We start from the raw sequence: 24,100 nt of genomic DNA, 5'->3' as shown, positions 1-24,100 counted from the left end.
TGGAGGGCCACAGGTTGAAGACATGTGCACTATGGTATACAGAGTCAAATTATCACAACATAACTACAATTTCATTGAAATATGTTCTGTTCATTCATTTATGACAAAAAAATGTCAAATCTGCTATAGATGATTAGAAGACAAATGTTTTTCTATTGTTCCCGTAAAGCACAATTTATTTTCATAATTGGTTCCATTTGGCAACGCCATTCGGACCTGTCAACCGTCAACTCATCCACTTGTTAGGAATTTGTCATCCACGAAGACTATACCGTTGGATAGCTCCCATCTTACCTAAGTGAGCCCAAATTACCGAAGACTTTCTTTACTTTGCTCACTCTTTATTGGTCTATTATACAGGATATGTCTCTGTAATCCATGACCTGTTTATTTATGTATACATTACGATCACTAATAAATATTTATTGATATAAAAGAAAAAGAAAGTGATAAATGCTTTTAGGCAGTCCCACCAGCCTTAAATTATTCTGTATCGATCTATTCTCTAGGTCGTCGACCTTATTTGTCAGGGTATGCACAGTTTTCTGCAGCGCAGCATAGTCAGCTTTCAGGTTATGGACCTCGTGGAAAACAGATTTTCACCCTGAGAGACCCTGTGGGGTAACTGAGAAAAATTATCTTTTAAGTCAGAGACCATGGTCTTAAAAGTATCAGCCTGAGTAGTGAACATGGGCTCAAAAAGTAGCCTTGATGGCTTTAACCATCTCCTGGTAAGTGGTTTGCTGAGAGTGTGGTTGCCAGGGGGTCGACAGGGCTTGCAGAGAGAGGAGAACTAACCTCTTGAGACCCCAGCATGGTAGGCAATGCAGCGCCCAGCAGCATTTTGTTAATGGCCGCCATCTTGGATGCATGTGGTATCTTTAACACAGGGCCCCGGGTCTCGTTATAGGGGAGATAAATCTCTCCATGCAGCGCCCGGAGGTACCGGGGCTGCGGCTACCAACAGGATGGACTGCGTCGCAGTGAGTCTGGGATTCCGGCTGATTCACCTGCACATGGAGCTCCCTCAGACCGCAACTCCCCGCATTGAAGCCGGGACCGGAAGTCACGTTGGGCTTTTTAACGGAAATGCATCTGCGCGCGACTGGGCTCTGCTAGTGTCCGAATTATTAATCACTAGCAATAAATGTTACATTGTGCTTACTTTTACTATTAATCTCCCGTTTTATCATTTGTGACACACTGCTTTGTATATCTTTGTATATGTATACATGTTTTTGTGTTCATTGTATCTTCTTTGTCTTTAAATAGAAATGGCTCCAAGCAACTGATCTTCCCAAAGAAGTCTACCAGTACCTCGCTCATTATGTCCCCAAGATTTTCTGCCAAAAAGCTGACCCGGTAACAGATCATGAGGAAATGTTGGCACAGCATGCACTACTGGGACCTTTGGAGTGGTATCTGTGTGGAGAGGACCCGGCCACAGGATTTCAGAAGCTGGAGCAGGCAAACAAACCTTCTCAGCTGTGTGGGCGAGTGTTCAAAGTGGGGGAACCGACTTACTCCTGCAGGTGGGCTGCTTACATCCACATAGTTATAACAACCTTATAAACCAGAACAGCACATGTAATAACGTTCTCAAATCAGTTTCATGCTAAGAAAGCCTCAACTAGTTCCTTTGAGTTATGGGCTCATTTAGGTTGGAGTATATCTCCAGTGGGTGTGATCCGTTGCAGTTTAGTATTACATATGTTTTGAATATTAATTTCTATATCTTTTGCAGGGGCACATGCCAGATCTCTATAGGAGTTTTGTACGTATTGTAGTAGGTCTGTGTATAAGGTGTTAGTGACTTCATGCTGTGGACACAATGCTATTAAGCAGCAATGCGGCTATATGATTGGCTATATGTGTTCTCATGCCTCCCAATATATGGGGGAGGCATGAGACTCCAATACTAGCATTGAGTTACATATGTCATTATGGTGGGAATGGAACTCTGTTCAATGGACATGAAGCTTATTGCAGACGGCCATGAGAACTGTTTGTGCTGGCATGGAACTAGCATGTGGCATGTACAAAAAAAGGCAAGTATAGCGATGGTATTGTGGTAGTGGGCAAGTTAGACTAGATTGCATGGAACTGTAACTGTACGTAGGGATGTGTTTCTTTTAAATTTGACTGCTAGGTGTGGGCGAAGTGTAATGGGCATAGAGCTTTTACCTTGGCATGGGGCATTGATCTGTTATTATGGGCAAACGGCTATATGAGTTGGTGTCAACAGCCACCAGGATGCCTCACCCCCCTACATAGGTGAGGCATTATGGTGGGTACACACGTTCCACCCTGGCGGCTATCAATACTAATTGATATGGACTGCTCCCAGGACCTGGCAGGATGCCAGAATCAAATAGGAGGGAGGGAGCATGGCGCGTGGGGGGGGAGCGAGGTATGGGGGGGATGCTGCATAGAGCAGCATGTAGCTGCCTTCGATCTTTTAGATTGAAGCAGAAATAGACTCGCCATGAAAGTCTATTTCTGCTTTCGATCCTGCTTCTGTGCATCGAGATCGTAGCTGCATCGGAGGCAGCTAACAAGCGTTGATTTCCACTATTTTCTTATTCAATGTTGCTTCTATAAGCAAAATCAAATAGAAAAATAGTGGAAATCTCACCGTGTGTACCCACCATTAGTCTCTGTAGAATGGATATTTTGGGTTGTATACTGTGGATGCTGGGCATTTTTATGTTCTAGAATTGAGGCTAGCTACAGATGGAGCGCCTCTCGCTATTGCTCCGCCACCGCCAGAATCTGTCCGTTGGCGATCGCTGGCGGAGAGGCGCTCCATCTGTCTGAGGAGACGCGCTTGCGTCTCACACGCACGCGCGTCTCAGTTTCCCGTCGGTGGGGGGACGGGAACCCTGTCCGTCTCCGCTTCAGGGAGAAAGACAGGGTTGGGGGGGGGAAGCGTCAAGACGGCGGGGACCCGTGCATCTCGTGCGTGCGCGTCCCCTTACGGCGGCTAGCGAATCTTCCGCCATCCCCTGCAATAGCGAGAGGCGCTCCATCTGTATACTAATATTCTGGGTACCTGGCGCTAGATCAGATATGCGCACTTTTTTTCTACACTACAGATTCCCAGTGTTCCCTGCTGACACACTGAAATGTATTTATTGTGTAGCATATTCTATGTAGTTAGTTTTTAGATTAACTACTTGTATTTTGTTAGGCTCGCTGTCATATATGACTAAAGAGTCTCTCCATATAAAATCGGACAATAATGCTTTAAGCTGCGTACCCATGGTAAGATATAGTGCACAATCTAGCACACTATCTAGCCAGTTTCGAATAGCATGCTAGATAGTGCACTATATCTTACCGTGGGTATGCACTATCCGACGTACGATGCGCGCTCCCGCAGGTCGTATGGGAGGGAGCTGATTGGGTGAACATGCAACCCAATTCTGTCTAGAAAGCATAAGATAGTATAGTGTAGTATAGCTGTGACGTCAGATCGTTTGCTATATCTTATGCACATCGTACCTTATTTTAAGCACAAATCTTATGCTTTTTAACCACCAGGACTTTTCTGGGAAATTGTATATGATATCTTACGGAACATAAATCGTACCGTGGGTATGCACCTTTAGATCCAGTAAAATTCTGGAAACAAATATCTGGATTGATACAATGGCCTTAGTACAGATTTATATCCTTGAGCAAGTAGACCTCACAGGCTATGATATCTCCATAAAGTTACCATGACTACACAGCGTTACATGGAGTTCCATCCTCAGTGTAAATAAGTACAACCTATGTCAGTTATGGCTAAAACACTTCAGCTGTTGTTTAACTACACATCCCAGCATGCCCTGCATCAGTTTTAGCATTGACAAATAGGAAAACTGTAGCAGGGCGTGCTGGGATGCGTAGCTCAACAACAGCTGGAGTGTCAAGGTTAGCCATCACTGACCTATGTCTTAGTAAATTTCAGTGGATTCAGTGTTTGTTGTCTATAGACATGATGATGTATCTGGATATAAAAGGTGAACGGCTGATATATCGCAAGTCCTTCTGAGTGCGTCTATTCCTAAAATATCTGTGAACGATAATGTTCAAAGACATCAAAACGGCTGTGCAGCACAGCCATTGGCCAATATTCCTATAGATGCATTGGCCGCCATCACAGCCGGGCATGCAAATTCAAGCCCAGCTTGATGACAGGACTGATTCATTGAGTGGCTGAGTGGTACATGTGTATACTTACCTGAATCTGCTGCTCTGTTGGGGTGATGGCCGGTCCACTGACTCGTCTGCCTGGTATTTACCCAGCATCAGACAGTGGTGAACCATGGTGGCTCTGTCACTCCAGCACATCTGTGGCTCAGACTTTGGTGTAATTACCAGCCAGAAATTGTGATTCTGCAAATAGAACTTAAACATCAATGGCAGTGCTTCCTCAGCGAAAGCTGATTTGTGGTGAAGGGAAATTCCTTTTTGGCTGTTTTCCTGTAATAGTTGGCATTGGTTAGGTTGGTACTGTGATATTTATGGACCTGATTGGTGCAGTTGTACTGTGCTAACAATAGAGGTCCTATATGGATGTAATTCATGTATTCAGCCACTTTAATATACACAAGCTATCATTTGATATGAACATAGTGTGCAACGCTTCATTTACATATTGACACTTGTAACTATGTTTTGACTCAGCTAATTGTTGATTTTCAGGCTACTTTACAGTCAAAGCTTGACTGTTCATGAACAGGAAATAGACTCGGTGCGGACGGCTTACTTGACCTCATTTACAGTTTTGCTGTGAAACGACAGAGCAACTGTTCCCTACCACTTCCCGTCACATTGAGTCATCTGTGTCTCACCCTATCTAGCCCCGATCAGCTTGTGAGCAGCATCCTCTAAAAATAGGGTTAGATCACATCATTCCTTACTGCCCAGCTATGCTCCCATGCATTCCGGTGGTATAAGTAAAATAATCCAGCGAGTAAGATTGGAGCTGCTAATAATCCTATGCCTGAAGCATTTATGGCAATAAGAACACAAGAGAAGCTATAAGAATGAGTCTTGCATTAGATTTAGCTGTGAGTAGGTATTTCTTCTGCTCCTATATATTGTTAATTGTGCATTTATTGCATATAAAATATGTCAATCAGCCAAAAAACAGCTGTACATTTTAAAGGGGTGTACATACGGTGCAATTTACTTTCTATTCTATTCCTTCCCAATTCAATCGTAATCGAATCACATGGCTCGGTATACACATTCAATTTAGACTATATAGTGCAGATCTGTACTACAGATGGAGCCGGTCTTGTTCAGTAGGGGGCGCGTGCCCTGTTACGACGGAGCTCTCCGTCGCCTCACTGCTGGTCTTCGCACCCCCCCATAACCCTGCCCGTCTATCTGAAGTGGAGACAGGCAGGGTTTCCACTCCCCGACTACGAGTGACTTGGGATGTGCTTGCGTTTGAGATGCTTGCGCGTCCCAGTAAGATTGAGCGCTTCTCCGCCGGCGATTGCCAACAGGGGGAATTCTGGCAATTCCCAGCGCTATATCTGTATATAGTCTTGCCTGCACAGTCTATTTTTTTATTTGATTTCGATTCCATGGGGCAGCGCATCGGGAGTGAATTGAAATCATCAAATTGGAATCTTATTATCAAATAATAGACTGCTTTTAATCCAGTATAATATTATGTAATTATCCCGGTTGACTAGATAGATAGATAGAGATGCTGGAAAGCCTTCGCCATGATTAAACAGGAGGGCCCAGAAACCCAGGGCCAGGTCCGCACTTACTATAACCTGGGATTTATTAATTGAACATGTAGTAAAAACTTTAGCAAAACACATGACTTCATATCTATCATAGTCTTTGACCTACATCCATATAAAATAGTAAGCGTCTGGACGGTTTTACTTGCTGACTCCTAAGATTAGGCTTGATAAGGCTTTGTGGACAAGCAGTGGTTTTATTGATTGATTAGCTGTCTTAAGCCTATTTGGTTAGTGTGTTATCAATCATACCAATGTATTACAGATTGTGGTATTGCTTACATCAAGTACCCACTGATAGTAGAGTTAAACTTCTTCTGTAGGCTTATCCTATAACCAGAGGTGTCGTGACAAGTACACTCACTATATAGTGTTATGACTATACTGCTACCAGAAGTGGTATGAAGGATGATTTCGGACTACCCTATTACCAGAATCACAGTTTAACCCTTTGTGTGCCAACATCTCAGAGATGTGAAAAAAAAAATGCCTGCTTCGCTCACATTTGCTATATATATATATATATATATATATATATATACGTGCTGTTGGGTGGTGCGGCACTCCCCGCATATTAACGACAGGAGACAGGTTAAAAGGCAACGTTTCAACGTCTTTTAATAGACGTTTTCATCAGGCTAACATTATAATGAAATAAAACATACCTTTATACACCACCGTGAAGGCAAGATTACGTGCGCTCCCGCCGTCCGGACACAGGGCGCATCAGGACTGACGTCATTGCGCGATTCTATGGTGCAACCATCACCATGACAACACATAAACAATAACAATACGAAATCGACTGACATAGAGAACAGAGGCGCTAAGCAAGTATAGACATCAATCATTACAATATAAACGCTAATTCTTATCAAGTAAAGTGCTACTGCAGAATATTGCACAAATATGTTTAACCACTGGGCAAGAATTACATAAATCTCGGCTAATTATAGCACTGATGCTGGAAACAAAAAGTACATTTATTTACGAGACAAACAGCTGATACCTAAATTCTCATTTAAACCCTTGGGGGCCAATGTGTTCAAACGGTGTATCCACCTTGTTTCACATTTCAAGAGGTGAAGACCCCGATTACCCCCTCTAATGTTTAGCGGTATGTGATCAATCATCCGATATCTCAAAGAGGGCAAAGTGTGTTTTAATGCAACAAAATGTTTCGGAACTGGTAAATCACATTTCCCCCCTGCAAGTGCTTGTCTAATTGTTGAGCGGTGTGTTGTAATCCGTTCTTTAAAAGATCTTTCAGTCTTGCCTATGTAAGACAATCCACACGGGCAGATAAGTTGATATACAACAAATTTAGACTCGCAACTGAGGGTATGTCTGATCGTGAATTTAGTACCCTGTTGGGGATGGTAGAAGATGTTACCGGGGATCATACAGGTGCAAACAGTACATGTGCACCTTATACAACCTCTCGGGGGGGGTTTGGAGGGTTGGTAAAATGTAGTGATATCAGTTTTCACCAATAAATCACGAAGGTTTGGGGCACGCTGGTAACAAGCCAGAAGTCTAGTGTTAGCGATATTTATGTCCCGATCACTCTGGACAATCGGCCAAAATTTTTTTGAAGTCTTATTAACAATAGGACTGGCAGTGGTAAACTTAGTCACCCAGGGGATAATTTGCGGAGATGGTGCAACCGGTTTGGGCTCAAGAAGTTGGTCTCTAGAATAAGAGGAAGCTCTCTTGCGAGCAGATAATAAATCATTTAATTTATAACCTCTAGCCAAAAATTTTTTAATGAGGGCATCAATTTGTAATTCTGCCTCAACCGGGTCTGACACAATTCTTTTAATGCGGATGATTTGGGAATAAGGTAAACCATTTATGAGACTTCTAGGGTGTGCACTATTACCGTGCAGCAGGTTATTCCTATCTGTTTCTTTTTGGAATAGCCTAGTCTCAATAATACCATTGTTTAGACATAAAAATACATCAAGGAAACTAATGGATTTCTGATCACTTGTCATGGTTAATTTCACCGGGCTATCACTTAGATTATGCAAATCAACGTGCTTTCTCAAATCTTCAATAGGCCCAGACCAGATAATAAGCAAATCGTCGATAAAGCGCCGGTATAACAAAATTCTGGCTGCCAGAGTAGGGACATCAAAGAATAATAGCTGTTCAATGGCAAACATATAGATGTTGGCATAAGCCGGTGCGGCATTAGATCCCATTGAACAGCCATTTGTCTGGAGCCAGAACTTCCCATCATGCAAAAAATAATTCTTTGTCAGAACAAAATGCAACAAACTCAGCAAAAAATCTATAGGTGGACCATCATAATCACTCTGTGCACACAAAAAACCGTCAACTGCCCTCATACCATCCTCATGAGGAATAATGGTATACAGGCTTTTGACGTCAAGAGTAACCAACCAAATTTCACCAACAAGAACAGGTAATGCTTTTAATAGTTGTAGAAGTGAAGTAGTATCCAATAGATACCGGGGATGGCGCACAATATATGGCTGTAAGATGGCATCAATGTACACAGATGAAAGTTGTGAAAGAGACTGCCTGGCCGCTATAATGGGCCTGCCCGGAGGGTCAATTAATGACTTATGGATTTTCGGGATACTATATATCACGGGTACCACTGGAAACTTTGGAATCAGAGCGTCACTGAGAGATTGTTCAATTTTCTTAGTTTGAACTGCTGTCTGAAGTAAGGCTTGAAGTTGTTTCTGGAAAGACACTGTGGGATCACGGGGTAATAGCTGGTATGTAAGATGGTCATATAATTGCGAGTCCAACTCAGCTTTATATTTGGCAAAGTCCATAATGACCAGTGCACCTCCTTTATCTGCAGGACGGAATATTAATTCCTGATTATTTGACAAATTTTTCAACGTGAGGCGCTCTACTGCAGATAAATTAGAATGTTGGATAGGTTGCACAGACAATTCTTTGTCCACTTGTGAGCCCAGAAGGCGCATAAAGGTTTTAATTGACGGGTTGTTGGACTGGGGCTCAAATGATGAGCGAGGCAGAAGTTTACGTAATTGAGCAGGCAATAGAGAAGGATCACTTGGTGTAGGATTTTTCGTGAAAAACTCTTTAAGCTTTAGCTGGCGGTTAAGGGTAAATTGTTCCGACTGCCAAGACAATGGGTCCATTTTTATGGACGGCACGAACGATAATCCTTTGTTAAGAATCCTATTCTCTTCATCAGTGAGGGTATAGGTAGATAGATTTACCACTAGGCTTTTGTTTGAATGGGTGGTTTCTTGGAAACTGCTCTGCCTTTGCCACTGGTGCCCTCGTCTGGTGAACCTACGACGCCTTCGATATTTCTCAGGCGGGTGGTCACCCCTAAAGGGCCGGTAGGTTGCCTTCTTCCTCTGCCACTGCCTCTGCCCCGTCCTCGTCGCTGTTCTGGTTCTGCATCACTATTGGACGAATAGTTGTCAGATGATTTGTCAGTTGTCATATAGCCTCTATATTTATTTTGCCCTTTCTTTCGGCAAAATAAATATAGAGGCTATATGACAACTGACAAATCATCTGACAACTATTCGTCCAATAGTGATGCAGAACCAGAACAGCGACGAGGACGGGGCAGAGGCAGTGGCAGAGGAAGAAGGCAACCTACCGGCCCTTTAGGGGTGACCACCCGCCTGAGAAATATCGAAGGCGTCGTAGGTTCACCAGACGAGGGCACCAGTGGCAAAGGCAGAGCAGTTTCCAAGAAACCACCCATTCAAACAAAAGCCTAGTGGTAAATCTATCTACCTATACCCTCACTGATGAAGAGAATAGGATTCTTAACAAAGGATTATCGTTCGTGCCGTCCATAAAAATGGACCCATTGTCTTGGCAGTCGGAACAATTTACCCTTAACCGCCAGCTAAAGCTTAAAGAGTTTTTCACGAAAAATCCTACACCAAGTGATCCTTCTCTATTGCCTGCTCAATTACGTAAACTTCTGCCTCGCTCATCATTTGAGCCCCAGTCCAACAACCCGTCAATTAAAACCTTTATGCGCCTTCTGGGCTCACAAGTGGACAAAGAATTGTCTGTGCAACCTATCCAACATTCTAATTTATCTGCAGTAGAGCGCCTCACGTTGAAAAATTTGTCAAATAATCAGGAATTAATATTCCGTCCTGCAGATAAAGGAGGTGCACTGGTCATTATGGACTTTGCCAAATATAAAGCTGAGTTGGACTCGCAATTATCTGACCATCTTACATACCAGCTATTACCCCGTGATCCCACAGTGTCTTTCCAGAAACAACTTCAAGCCTTACTTCAGACAGCAGTTCAAACTAAGAAAATTGAACAATCTCTCAGTGACGCTCTGATTCCAAAGTTTCCAGTGGTACCCGTGATATATAGTATCCCGAAAATCCATAAGTCATTAATTGACCCTCCGGGCAGGCCCATTATAGCGGCCAGGCAGTCTCTTTCACAACTTTCATCTGTGTACATTGATGCCATCTTACAGCCATATATTGTGCGCCATCCCCGGTATCTATTGGATACTACTTCACTTCTACAACTATTAAAAGCATTACCTGTTCTTGTTGGTGAAATTTGGTTGGTTACTCTTGACGTCAAAAGCCTGTATACCATTATTCCTCATGAGGATGGTATGAGGGCAGTTGACGGTTTTTTGTGTGCACAGAGTGATTATGATGGTCCACCTATAGATTTTTTGCTGAGTTTGTTGCATTTTGTTCTGACAAAGAATTATTTTTTGCATGATGGGAAGTTCTGGCTCCAGACAAATGGCTGTTCAATGGGATCTAATGCCGCACCGGCTTATGCCAACATCTGTATGTTTGCCATTGAACAGCTATTATTCTTTGATGTCCCTACTCTGGCAGCCAGAATTTTGTTATACCGGCGCTTTATCGACGATTTGCTTATTATCTGGTCTGGGCCTATTGAAGATTTGAGAAAGCACGTTGATTTGCATAATCTAAGTGATAGCCCGGTGAAATTAACCATGACAAGTGATCAGAAATCCATTAGTTTCCTTGATGTATTTTTATGTCTAAACAATGGTATTATTGAGACTAGGCTATTCCAAAAAGAAACAGATAGGAATAACCTGCTGCACGGTAATAGTGCACACCCTAGAAGTCTCATAAATGGTTTACCTTATTCCCAAATCATCCGCATTAAAAGAATTGTGTCAGACCCGGTTGAGGCAGAATTACAAATTGATGCCCTCATTAAAAAATTTTTGGCTAGAGGTTATAAATTAAATGATTTATTATCTGCTCGCAAGAGAGCTTCCTCTTATTCTAGAGACCAACTTCTTGAGCCCAAACCGGTTGCACCATCTCCGCAAATTATCCCCTGGGTGACTAAGTTTACCACTGCCAGTCCTATTGTTAATAAGACTTCAAAAAAATTTTGGCCGATTGTCCAGAGTGATCGGGACATAAATATCGCTAACACTAGACTTCTGGCTTGTTACCAGCGTGCCCCAAACCTTCGTGATTTATTGGTGAAAACTGATATCACTACATTTAACCAACCCTCCAAACCCCCCCCGAGAGGTTGTATAAGGTGCACATGTACTGTTTGCACCTGTATGATCCCCGGTAACATCTTCTACCATCCCCAACAGGGTACTAAATTCACGATCAGACATACCCTCAGTTGCGAGTCTAAATTTGTTGTATATCAACTTATCTGCCCGTGTGGATTGTCTTACATAGGCAAGACTGAAAGATCTTTTAAAGAACGGATTACAACACACCGCTCAACAATTAGACAAGCACTTGCAGGGGGGAAATGTGATTTACCAGTTCCGAAACATTTTGTTGCATTAAAACACACTTTGCCCTCTTTGAGATATCGGATGATTGATCACATACCGCTAAACATTAGAGGGGGTAATCGGGGTCTTCACCTCTTGAAATGTGAAACAAGGTGGATACACCGTTTGAACACATTGGCCCCCAGGGTTTAAATGAGAATTTAGGGTATCAGCTGTTTGTCTCGTAAATAAATGTACTTTTTGTTTCCAGCATCAGTGCTATAATTAGCCGAGATTTATGTAATTCTTGCCCAGTGGTTAAACATATTTGTGCAATATTCTGCAGTAGCACTTTACTTGATAAGAATTAGCGTTTATATTGTAATGATTGATGTCTATACTTGCTTAGCGCCTCTGTTCTCTATGTCAGTCGATTTCGTATTGTTATTGTTTATGTGTTGTCATGGTGATGGTTGCACCATAGAATCGCGCAATGACGTCAGTCCTGATGCGCCCTGTGTCCGGACGGCGGGAGCGCACGTAATCTTGCCTTCACGGTGGTGTATAAAGGTATGTTTTATTTCATTATAATGTTAGCCTGATGAAAACGTCTATTAAAAGACGTTGAAACGTTGCCTTTTAACCTGTCTCCTGTCGTTAATATGCGGGGAGTGCCGCACCACCCAACAGCACGTGTATGAATTACCCAGTGCAGGCACCCAGCCAAGAATTGGACAGCGTAGGAGCAGTGCGTGTGCCGATCTATTGGATCGTTTATATATATATATATATATATATATATATATATATATATATATATATATATATATATATATATATATATATATATATATATATATATATATACATACATATATATATATATATATATATATATATATATATATATATATATATATATATATATACATATTGGCATTTCAAAGCATTAAAGGAAGCATTGTAAAGAATAGGTGCTTTCGTTCTTTGGGGGTTAGGACCATTCTATTGATGGAGCACCATAAACATAGGTACTGTCATTATTTAGAGTTTGGGCCATCATTTTATTAGTAGCACCGTAAGTGCCCTGATCCTTTTTTTTTTCTTTTTTTTATTGCTTAACACTAGACTTGAGGTCCCTGTATAGCATTTCTTCTAGACCAGTGGTTCCCAACCTGTGGTACGCGTACCCCTGGGGGTACGCGTCCACCCGCTCGGGGGTACGCGGAGGCCCGGCCTGTAATGGCGGCCGCGGCAGTCAGATGCTCCGCCAGCTTCTGAGACTGAGGGGAGGAGAGTGCATTGCGCATCTCTCCTACCCCTCTCTGTGCTTCCCTGTGACTGGGCCCCCGTCAGCCAATCAGAGCTTGCGGGCCGGCAGCAAATCAGGAGCCGGCCCGCGAACTTTGATTGGCGGGCAGCCCAGTCACAGTGAAGGGAAGGAGAGATGCGCAGTGTGCTGTACTCTCCTTCCCTGAGAGAAGCAGCGGCGGCAGCTACAGTTACTGCAGGGGGACACTGGACTGTCCTCTCCCTGGCAGCTGCATCAATGGTGAGTGTGCTGCTGCTGGGAAATACTATGGGGGCATTGCTGGCACTGTGGGGGTATACTTATTGCTGGCACTGTGGGGGTATACTTATTGCTGGCACTGTGGGGGCATATTTATTGCTGGCACTGTGGGGGTATACTTATTGCTGGCACTGTGGGGGTATACTTCTTGCTGGCACTGTGGGGGTATACTTATTGCTGGCACTGTGGGGGTATACTTATTCTTGGCACTGTGGGGGGCATTGCTGGCACTTTGGGGGCATACCATATTGCTGGCACTGTGGGGGCATATTTATTGCTGGCACTGTGGGGGCATTGCTGGCACTGGGGCACACTTGTTGCTGGCACTGTGGGGCATTGCTCGCACTGTGGGGCATACTTGTTGCTGGCACTATAGGGGCATTGATGGCACTGTGGGCGCATACCCAGTACTATGGGGTCATACCTGGCACCGTGGTGGCATTCCTGTTTCTGGCACCATTGGAGCATATGTGTATCTGGCACTATTGGAAGGCTAACGTGATCCGTTGGAATGTCTGTTGCTTCAGTAATAGAGATTTGACAGTTTTCTGTTATTTTATATGCTGTCCGCAGAATGGGCTGAGCTTATATTGTGGTCAAGTGGTTGGACTTTTTTTTTTCTCGTCATTGCCAGTATGACTTGCCCCTGTTAAGCCACACCCTTCAAATGAGGCCACACCCTTTTTAGGCCACGTCCCCCTAAAATTTTTCGCGAGGGGGGTACTCCTAAATGAAAATCCTAATCAAGGGGTACGGGGGACAAAAAAGGTTGGGAACCACTGTTCTAGACCCAGCATCTGTAGTGCCCAATTTCAAGTCCATATACTGATGGAACGCCTGTATCGGGTAGACTTTAAAGCCCGGAAGGCTGCTGGTGTGTTCCTCACTTCTCTTTATTGGAAGCGTAAAGTATTCATTCTCAATATATTAATGTTCTGTTGGATTTATCATTTTCCTCCATTGTTCTTCTTTTTCAGAGACTGTGCTGTTGACCCCACATGCGTTCTGTGCATGGAGTGTTTTTTGGGAAGTGTTCACAGAGAGCATCGCTATCGGGTTAGTAATTTTGGCTTTCTTAATTATTGCAATAATAAACTTATGTTGCGTTGTACCTTTTATATAAGGTATGATATTACAATTCATTATACAAGCGCTTTACTCGTGTCGTCCTGGTATTACTGATGTGTCGCAGGAAACATGGCAGATACAGCGTAAGCAATACTGATCTAGAGCTGAGTATTAGTCTTTCTACGACACCATTTTATTGCTAACCATTCCACTCAAAGTACTATATACTGTACATAATCTGCATGTAATAAGGTATTCGGTACTTGTGTAATATCTGGGTGCCCGATTTTTTGCATTGCATTGCATCACATCGCATGCAATATAGTGGCATACAATTCATGCAATGCGATTTTTTAATTGTAAAGACCAGATTTTTAATTGAATAGTCACCCATGGGTGATTTCATACCCCCCACTATCCAACTACGCATGGAGTTGATTTTATATAGTGTGGCGAGCGCAGTGAGCCCCACGAGGGGACTCAGAATACATGTAAAGTAATCCGTGTCCCCTCGGGTTGGGGGTATGAAATCACCCATGGTTGACTATACAATTAAAAATCAGGTCTTTACAATGAAAAATCACATAGCATCGCATTGCATTGCATGCCTTAAGTAGTGGCATGCAATGAAAAAATCGGGAGCCCAGATACACAAGTACCAGGTATTCTTACAGAAGCAGTATTAACTTTAGTACATAGTATCCAAGTAAAAAAAAAAACAATTAAAAGTACAAACTGTGCCTTAATAAGCATCATGTTGGTGCACCAGCCCTGCCACGATTTTGGCTGTGGAGAATCTCATTTGTTACAATCGTCGGATCACCACACGTGAATCTGCTGTAGTATTGTTAATAAGCTGGGGAACTGTGCATCACATAATACACAACATTGGTTAATGCAATGGTTGTGCCTAAGTATCTATCAGAGAATCAGAAGTTGGCAGGAATGGGTGTTTGCTTGACCCATCAGCATGCTCACCTTTTGCGCTTAAAATTTGGATAACAGCTCTTTGCGCTGATTTTCTATTTGATTTCGAGGAATATATATATATGAGAGAGAGAGACCCACATCGATATCACAGTATAAACTAAACTGAGTTTAGATGTTGTAGAGGTAATGACAGTCATTCTTAGCTAGGAGGTATAGGCAGAGAGGGAGCAGGAGATTGTCCAGGCTCCTTGTAGCTGATCATATTTACCATGGAGATCCATTCACCAAACCATCCAATAGCAAGCTATACTTAGAAAGTTTAACAAAATACTGTGTAGTGTGTCTATTGAGTACATCTGCTTCCAAGGAGCACACTATAAGCCCGAGAATGGATTGTGAAGCCCTGGTAGAAAAAATAAAAAAAATCATAAATGACCTTAAGCCAGAGTCTCTAAACAAAGGACCTTCTTCGTAAAGTTGCCAAAAAGTGCCCCGGAACCAGGATAATTATGGGACACATCAATAGTATGACTGTCGAGGTTCATTACACCCTCAGTGGTAAGATGATAAATACAGGAAAGCTCTTTGTAAACGGTCCCCTGCTTGTTAGCTTGCTTCATAGATGGTGGTATTATGTGATTTGCCAATGTTCTCAGTATGTGTACTGTATAGTGCCAAGTGATTGTTCATTCGCCGTGTCTGTATATTAGCTTAAACGTGCAAATATATCTGTATGTCATCTATTACAGTGTAGATAGTGCTTCTCCAGTGAGGTGGTCCTAGTTCTGATCAATGCGGATACATACTTACAAGGAGATCACCACAATCCTCCAGAGAGGCAGTGCATAGCTCCCATCGGTGCTTCAAACAATGCTACCAAGAAGGTAGATAGTTCAGTTCATTTGTAACTTGCAAAAAGTGGTAACCTTCTTTTTTCTGTTATTTACCAGATGACAACATCTGGAGGCGGAGGGTTTTGTGACTGTGGAGATGCTGAGGCCTGGAAGGAAGGCCCGTACTGTCAGAAGCATGGACTGAACATCTCTGAAAATGAGACAGAGGTAAACATTCTGGTTACTATGGGAAACGTCTCGACCATTTCCTATTCTGTTTCAGTTGTCAATCCCTGCAAGTCCTCTCTATGCAATAGTTAAATGATGCCAGTCTGTTGCTCGTAATGTATCTGTAAGATCTATGCGAGACTAGCAAGATTTTTATAGCTGGGAAGTTGGGGTAGCATTATTGGACGTCTGTGCCCACCTTTTACACGTGGTCTACTGTGACCCTTATGGATGGGTAGAAAAACGAATTAAGACTCCCCATTAGGTGACACAGCAATTACTGATCTACCAGTCTAACGTAAAGAAGACCTACTTTACTGTACTTGTAATTCTGCAGTACCCAGGAAAACAATTTTGTGTTTTATCCCTCTCCATTTATGTAAAGTAGGGCCTGTGCCGATTTTTGACAACTCCATTAAGAGTTAAGTGATTTCTATTGAAAGATGCCAGTGTAATGCTAGACCACTGTCTTAGCCAGCCATAACCTAGCAGGAAAGAAAGCATACTGACCATCTACTTTCTACAGACACCTTAACGTCAGATTCCACTGGAGAAAGGAAATTAGTGATGTAGATGAGCGCTTCTTTCATTAGTTCCCTCACCTGTACTTCATTTTGTATGTTTTTTTTCTCGGTTCCCAGGACCCTCTTGTTCACTTGTCAGAGGATATGGTGGCACGGGCTTACAATATATTCGCTATCATGTTTCAATACACAGTGGATATACTAACATGGGAAAAAGAGAACGAGCTGCCACCAGGACTGGAGCATGTGTAAGTATGAAACACTGGAGTGTGGGTGAGCTGTGGGAAAGAGAGGAAATTCTGTGATGTTAGATAGATCGTGGTATGTGGCCGTGTGTTTGTACTTATTTGCATACAGTAAGAAACAAAAGATTGTTCCATATATCATTCAGAACCTTATCATAGATCTAGTTTTCACTTTCATTCATTATGGGGTACTGAGGTCTTATAACCTTGGGGAATAGAGGGTATCCGACAGGAGACAGGCACATAACATTTTCTTCAACCAGGGTGTGCTGGCTCCTCCCCTCTACTTCCCCCTACTAGCCAGTTTTAGAAAATGTGCCCTCAGGAGAGGATGCACACTCCTGGAGATCCAGAGAGTTTTTCTTCAATTTATTTTAGTTTGTTATTTTCGGGTTGCTGTTTGGGCTTAACCGCTTCCCTGCGACGAGGGAAGCTGGGGGAAGGGACTGCTGCAGGCCTCTCAAGGAACCGAGTTGATCCCTGCTGCAGGTCTACCGACCTGAGAGGGTGCTGTTACCGCGGGCATTGCGCTGCAGCGAGCACACCCCCAGCTGCCGCACACCCCTGGCTCAGCCTGAAAACTTCGGTGGTGAGTGATAACCGGGTCCCCTCAGTGGGGACGCCGGTTTTATGTGCGGCATAATGGCGATGGCGGCGCTATAGCCCTGCACAGGGATCGCGCGCAGCTGTTTTAATACTGCAGCCACGCCGACAGACTGGATGCCAGGCATTGCCACTGGACCACCAGGGCATATACCGCTATGTGGGTCAATCCTTATTAAAGGGTTACCAGGCACCGGGTTCCGGACAGTCGGGATCCCGACAATCATTTACCCGACGTCGGGATCCCGACGGCCACCCGCTATTTTCCCTCGTGGGGGTCCACGACCCCCATAGAGGGAGAATAGAATAGGTGGCTCGCGTAGCGAGCCACCGTGCCCGCAAGGGGCTTTTTTGGGCTCGCCATGCTGTCTGACTCTGGCCAGTCGGGATCCCGACTGTCAAAACGCTGACAGCCGGGTGCCCGACGGCCACCCGCTATTTTCCCTCGTGGGGGTCCACGACCCCCATAGAGGGAGAATAGAATAGGTGGCTCACGTAGAGAGCCACCGTGCCCGCAAGGGGCTTTTTTGGGCTCGCCATGCTGTCTGACTCTGGCCAGTCGGGATCCCGACGTCGGGATAATGACTGTCGGGATCCCGACTGTCGGAGTCCCATACCACACCCCCAGGCACCAGTATAAATATTAGCATAGCCCGGGCGCCATTACAAGGGGCGGGGCTTAGCTCAGAGCGGGACCTGAGCGCGCCTGTACACTGCTTCCTGCTTCTTCTCATGCTGTGGGCGCCATTACAGCAGAGCAGAGATCACTCCTCAGCGCAGCCTTGAAGGGAGAGAGATCAGTCAGCAGAGACAGCAAGTATAGCGCTTGATAGCGCTTCTAGTGTGCTATAAGCCACTGATAGCAGTACACAGTGTTGATAATATTGGTGTCTGTGCATAAAAGCCAGCCTATCTAATCGGTAGACCAGGTTACAGGGTGCTGGTGTCATTTGCCATTTGACTATTCCGGCCTCAGTGAGAGCTCACTCCACTAGAGCCGTAGGAGCATCCTGGGCGGCTGCTCGGGGTGTGTCAGCATTGCAGCTATGTAGAGCTGCCACCTGGTCTGGTCAACACACTTTCGTCAAATTTTATAAATTTGACATTGTGGCCAGGGATGATACCCAGTTTGGGCAGGCGGTGTTGCAACAGGCTCCGCACATTCCCGCCCTTTCTGGAAGCTTTGGGACCTCCCCAAGATTATAAGACCTCAGTACCCCTAAAGTGGTCTCGGCGTTCCATATGAACCAGCCGATTGTGGTGCCTTCTTGTTCAGGACATAAAGATATTCCTGAGTCACTTGATGTGGTTAGAATCCTGCAGATCTATGTTACAAGAACATCAAGGATCCGTAAGACGGAGTGTTTTTTTGTGTTGTATGACGCACTAAAGAAAGGATGCCCAGCATCGTAACAATCGATTGCTAGATGGATTTGTTCCACTATACAGCAAGCATATGTGGCAGCCCATCTGACTATTCCGGCCTCAGTGAGAGCTCACTCCACTAGAGCCGTAGGAGCATCCTGGGCGGCTGCTCGGGGTGTGTCAGCATTGCAGCTATGTAGAGCTGCCACCTGGTCTGGTCAACACACTTTTGGCAAATTTTATAAATTTGACACTGTGGCCAGTGATGATACCCAGTTTGGGCAGGCTGTGTTGCAACAGGCTCCGCACATTCCCGCCCTTTCTGGAAGCTTTGGGACCTCCCCAAGGTTATAAGACCTCAGTACCCCATAATGAATGAAAGTGAAAATAGGATTTTAATACCTACCGGTAAATCCTTTTCACTGAATTCAGATGGGGTACTGAGCGCCCGCCTCAGTGCGGGGCTCTGTTTGCACAGGTTGTGATCCTGTTATTGCCTTCTTGCTAATTGCAACTTCTGGCATTCTGTAAAGTTATTGGTTCGTTGACCTGTTTAGGAGCAGCTGAGTTTTGATGACTAATTGCTCCACAAAAATCTTATACAATTTATGTTTCTTATAACACAATGACTGGGTTAACTACGTGTAGTTGAGAGAGTGGTTGTGGTGTGCTGGTGCAAATCTCACCACGTTATTATAATGCTAATTCCTACCTCACATACGTTATCCTTCCTTCGGGCACAGTTTTCTTAACTGGCTAGTAGGGGGAAGTAGAGGGGTGGAGCCAGCACACCCTGGTTGAAGAAAATGTTATGTGCCGGTCTCCTGTCGGATACCCTCTATTCCCCAAGGTTATAAGACCTCAGTACCCCATATTAATTCAGTGAAAAGGATTTACCGGTAGGTATTAAAATCCTATTTTTATGTATTTGTAGCCAGTTAGTTTACAGATCTATGTAGAGACCTGCATAGCAACTACTGACCTGTTGCTAGGCTGTGAAAGCGTCAACAAATGTAAGAATGTGATTTGTCTGCAGATATCCCATTAACGTACAGTATAATGAGCCCACAGTCCGGTTTTCCTCGTAGGAAGGGTCACCCATAAATAACAGTGCGGTATCCCCGGTGCACTTCTGTCAGAGATCAATGTTAAGTATTCTGTGTTTTTTTTGTAACAGGGAGAAAGAGGACAATTATTACTGCATGCTGTTTAATGACGAAGTTCATACCTATGAGCAAGTTATCTACACTCTTCAGAAAGCTGTGAATTGCAGTCAGAAGGAAGCCATTAGCTTCGCAACAACAGTGGATAGAGATGTAAGCGTCTTCATTACTTTGTATTTTTGTGTGTGTTTGTTCACTTTGGAAAACCGCTTGAGTATCCACAGAGGAAGAGATCTTAGATCCAGAGGAACTTTCTACACTTTGCACCTTCTTAGTATTTATAATGTAATGTATATGCACCTCTATAAATCCTAACAGCTGGTAATATAAATGTATTATTAAGACATTAAAATGCATTTTTTTAGTGATCCCTCCAGGATCGCAGAAGGGCAGGGCGCCGGGGGAAAGGGCGGCCCGGGCCCACCTACGCCACTAATGTGGGTGGGTCCGGCCACCAACGTCTCTGTTGGGGGTGTGCCCAGCACCTATGTAGGTGCTTGGCTTCCTCTGAGAGCTCTAGACAGCGGGGACAGGCGAGCCTGGCTGTTTTAGCAGGACCCCGTTAAACAGGCAGGGTGCATTTTGCACTTTAAAAATCAGTCAGGACACGGCGCTAAAACAGCCTAGAGTGAACGCTAGTTTTCTATTTCTGCATAATGTCACCCCCAAAAATAAATGTAGGGTTTTGTCACTTTTAACCACTTGAGTGCCAACATCTCTGTGAGAGATGCGCAAAATATCAGCTAAAAATACCAGCGTCGCTCATATTTGTTATATAAATTCAAGTTAAAAAATGTTGTTTAAAAAAAGATTATATTTCATATACAAGGTAAACATTACAGGTCATTATGATGAATAAAAATATTTGCTTGGCATATATCACAGCATTTTGACAAATTCACTTGGCACTCAAAGGATTAATGATTTTGCAATGGTTATCCCTTATCTATTAAAAATCTAGATGTTTTACCACTAATTAGGTGTGACCAATTATAAAAGTTCTGAATAGTTTGTTGGGGTTTAAAGTTTAAGTTCATGCATTTGAGAAAATGTTTTTGTTATACTGTTTCACCCCAAAAATGTTATATCTACTGTATATAATAAGTTGAAGAGTGTGTGTGTGTTTCTGTTGCATTGTGGAGACACCTTGGCACTCAGAGCTGCCAGATTTGGCAACAAGGTACCTCTGGACCCGGTGGTGTGCACCTTGAAGCCATTTTTGGGATATTGAACTTTGAGCATTGGTGTTTTTCTATTTGCCTTGATTGTCAATCTTTTTTCCAGATAATCAATCTGGGAAACAGATGACCAAGGAACAACACCACACCTTATTTCATTGCTGTCATTATGGTGGGGGCCTTCAACTATTAGGAATAATAATAATAACATATACGACACATCACACACACGTACACTTTGTATACACACAGTACCCCACATACGCACATACAGCACACTACACACACATATGTACGTAGCCCACCTCACACAATTACACATTGGTTAGATACACATAACACACCACTCATAGTAGAACACACACCCACCCAAAAACAGTACAACACACACTTAAACATTGCACAGATACACAACACACACACACATATATATATATATATATATATATATATATATATATATATATATATATATATATATATATATATATATATATATATATGTAGCGCACCTTTCACACTTACAGATTGGACAGATACACACACATACATAACACACCACATACAGTACAACACACACTCACACACAAAAACAGTACAACACAAAAATAAATGCATCATAGGTGCTAAATCTCGGGAGTGGATGTGGAATTCATCAACACACACAAGCTATCAAGTCAGGAGTGGTGTGTTTTAAACAACCACACCACACCTGATTTCATTGCTGTCATTGAGTATCAATGCAAACAGATTCTATCATTATGGTGGAGGTTTTTACAAATTACAATCTTAGGCCTTTGGCACAGCAGAAGGCAAAATTTTACAGCGATTTTGGCAATTAAAAAACCCCCAAGGTTTTCCCGGGCAATGCTGGGCGGGTCGGCTAGTAGAAAAATATGTAACTGAATATTTTTGAAAAACCTTTAGGTAGTTCAGCTGTTAAATGGATCTTGATTGGATGAAATATGGCTACTTGCATATACACTCTACATAACGTGATAAAATGGTTATGTTTTTCTTGCAGGGACGTAGATCGGTTCTGTATGGGAACTTTCAAAGCTGTGAACAAGCAAAATCTGTCATAGTGGTAAGTTAATTCGTAATAAAAAAAAGTTTCCTCATGTAGGGAGATGCTATTTTTGTTATACGCCTTGAAAGGCTGACCACTGTAAAATATTTCCCTCTGACCACTGATGCCTGCTAATAATGACTAACTTCTGTTCTACTGTATTACTCCCTCTCTTAATTTTGTGCAGAATGGGGTTACACTGCCTGCTAGATGGTGACTTTCCAGTGTTTTATTTTTTTTAAACTCTCTGCAATATTCAGGGTGATCGACTGGGTGGCAGACTAATTCATTAATGCCTGGGCACAGAGGCATCTCACTTATGCACGGTCTGCTCCATTTTTTCTGTCTGTCTGTGTCATCCCCAACTGATTGACCTTAGCCCTTAGTTATTGCAGGACAGACTGGATGAAAGGGGCAAGCGTTTTTTTTTATCCCCACCCATTTTTTTCAGACATTCCTAATACACAGATCTAGTTGATTTCTTGTGCTAGAAACCAATAGATCTTCTTTTTTCACCCAGGATCTCTCTTTAAATAGAGCATAGCAGAGCCAGACTTATATGTGTTGTTCTAGGAAGTAAGAAGTGATAGAGCTTGGCAGTATGTCTTCTTTGATGGCTATATGAAGGCATGTGGTGCCTATTTTCCCCTTCTACTGGAGCATGTTGGCATGTACCAGATGACTCTGAGCTGATGGTGCCATGATAGCGGATGCTTATTGGATGGTGCGCCAACAGATGATGTATGCAGAGCGATCACCTGCGCTGCGCCTGCTGTTTTCTATTTAACTAAGGTGTAGTTGCACCAGTTGCGGCTTTTCTGTCTCCGGCGTTCCTCCCCACATGTTGAGGCTGCATTTGGAATATTCATCATCTGTATCCTAGTAGTGCAGATGAAAAGGAAACTAAATGTACCTGATGTTAAATCCCTTCTTCTGGGGCTGTAGGGGGAAATTATTAAGATTTAGGGGCAGATTTATTAAGCTTGGATTTATCAGCTGTGTTTGAAAAAGACAGTTTGGAGTTGATTGGCTGGTGCTTTATCTCCTTTTACCTTTTCTCCACTTTATCTCCAGTTTATCTCTTCTCCAAGCTTAATAAATCTGCCCCTAAGAGTTCAATTTCACATGGGATGTTGCTTTGGGAAACCAATCCGATCATGTCTATTATCTTCTAGAATGTGCTAAATAAATAAGAACTAGATTCTAATTGGTTGCCCATGGCAACATCCCATGTGAAATAGAACTCCCATTTTAGTAACATTCCCCCAGAGTATCCCACCCAGGGCTGATTGGTAATTACTGTTCTCTGCTCTATTGCTTGATGAGAAGGAGCGGGGATGGAACATAGAGCATAATTCAGCATGGATCACTGATCTGAGCATGTTCTGATCTGAGTAGCTCTGAGGCTTCCATTAATCTGCAACTGAGACAGGCTGATCGAGGCCAGTGCTGACATCAGAGACCAACCCTTCAAAACGCTTGGGCACACCTGCATGTTTACTGACACACACAGAAAATGGGCGGTAACGGTGGCTTCCTGTCAGTCACGCTCCGGCCGCTTTTGCGTTTGATCCATACGCAGTTTATGTTGCTGTTTCCTCCCAGGCACAGTTGTTCCATAATTCCTCGATTTGCGAATTCTCTAATTAGCAATCCATTGGTCTCCCATGCAGGCTGAAGGTGGGTATTCTTTTTAGAGCTTAGGGGTGAGTTGAAACTTGCTCATAATATGTGAATATAATAAGATACGACCATATTTGTGAATACATAACATAGTAAATGCAGCTTGAATTTAAACATTTTTTTATGATTATTGTACTGTAAT

General features: G+C 43.3%; 1 protein-coding gene across 4 annotated transcripts in view; it reads left to right on the top strand.

Moving 5' to 3' along the window:
* Positions 1-24,100, top strand: part of UBR2 (ubiquitin protein ligase E3 component n-recognin 2) — an 83,279-nt gene that overhangs the window by 6,000 nt on the left and 53,179 nt on the right. For all 4 annotated transcript variants that reach the window (XM_083175670.1, XM_083175668.1, XM_083175669.1 and 1 more), the window contains exons 2-7: positions 1,273-1,532; positions 14,047-14,125; positions 16,018-16,128; positions 16,770-16,900; positions 20,043-20,181; positions 22,231-22,293. In XM_083175670.1, the coding sequence (XP_083031796.1) occupies positions 1,273-1,532; positions 14,047-14,125; positions 16,018-16,128; positions 16,770-16,900; positions 20,043-20,181; positions 22,231-22,293 (783 nt within the window). The remainder of the gene's footprint in view (positions 1-1,272; positions 1,533-14,046; positions 14,126-16,017; positions 16,129-16,769; positions 16,901-20,042; positions 20,182-22,230; positions 22,294-24,100) is intronic.

The sequence above is a fragment of the Crinia signifera genome, chromosome 3 (assembly GCF_055691185.1).
Source record: "Crinia signifera chromosome 3, ASM5569118v1, whole genome shotgun sequence".
Lineage (NCBI taxonomy): Eukaryota > Metazoa > Chordata > Amphibia > Anura > Myobatrachidae > Crinia > Crinia signifera.
Note: the sequence above shows the minus strand (reverse complement) of the source record. Positions and strands in the feature narration are given on the sequence as shown.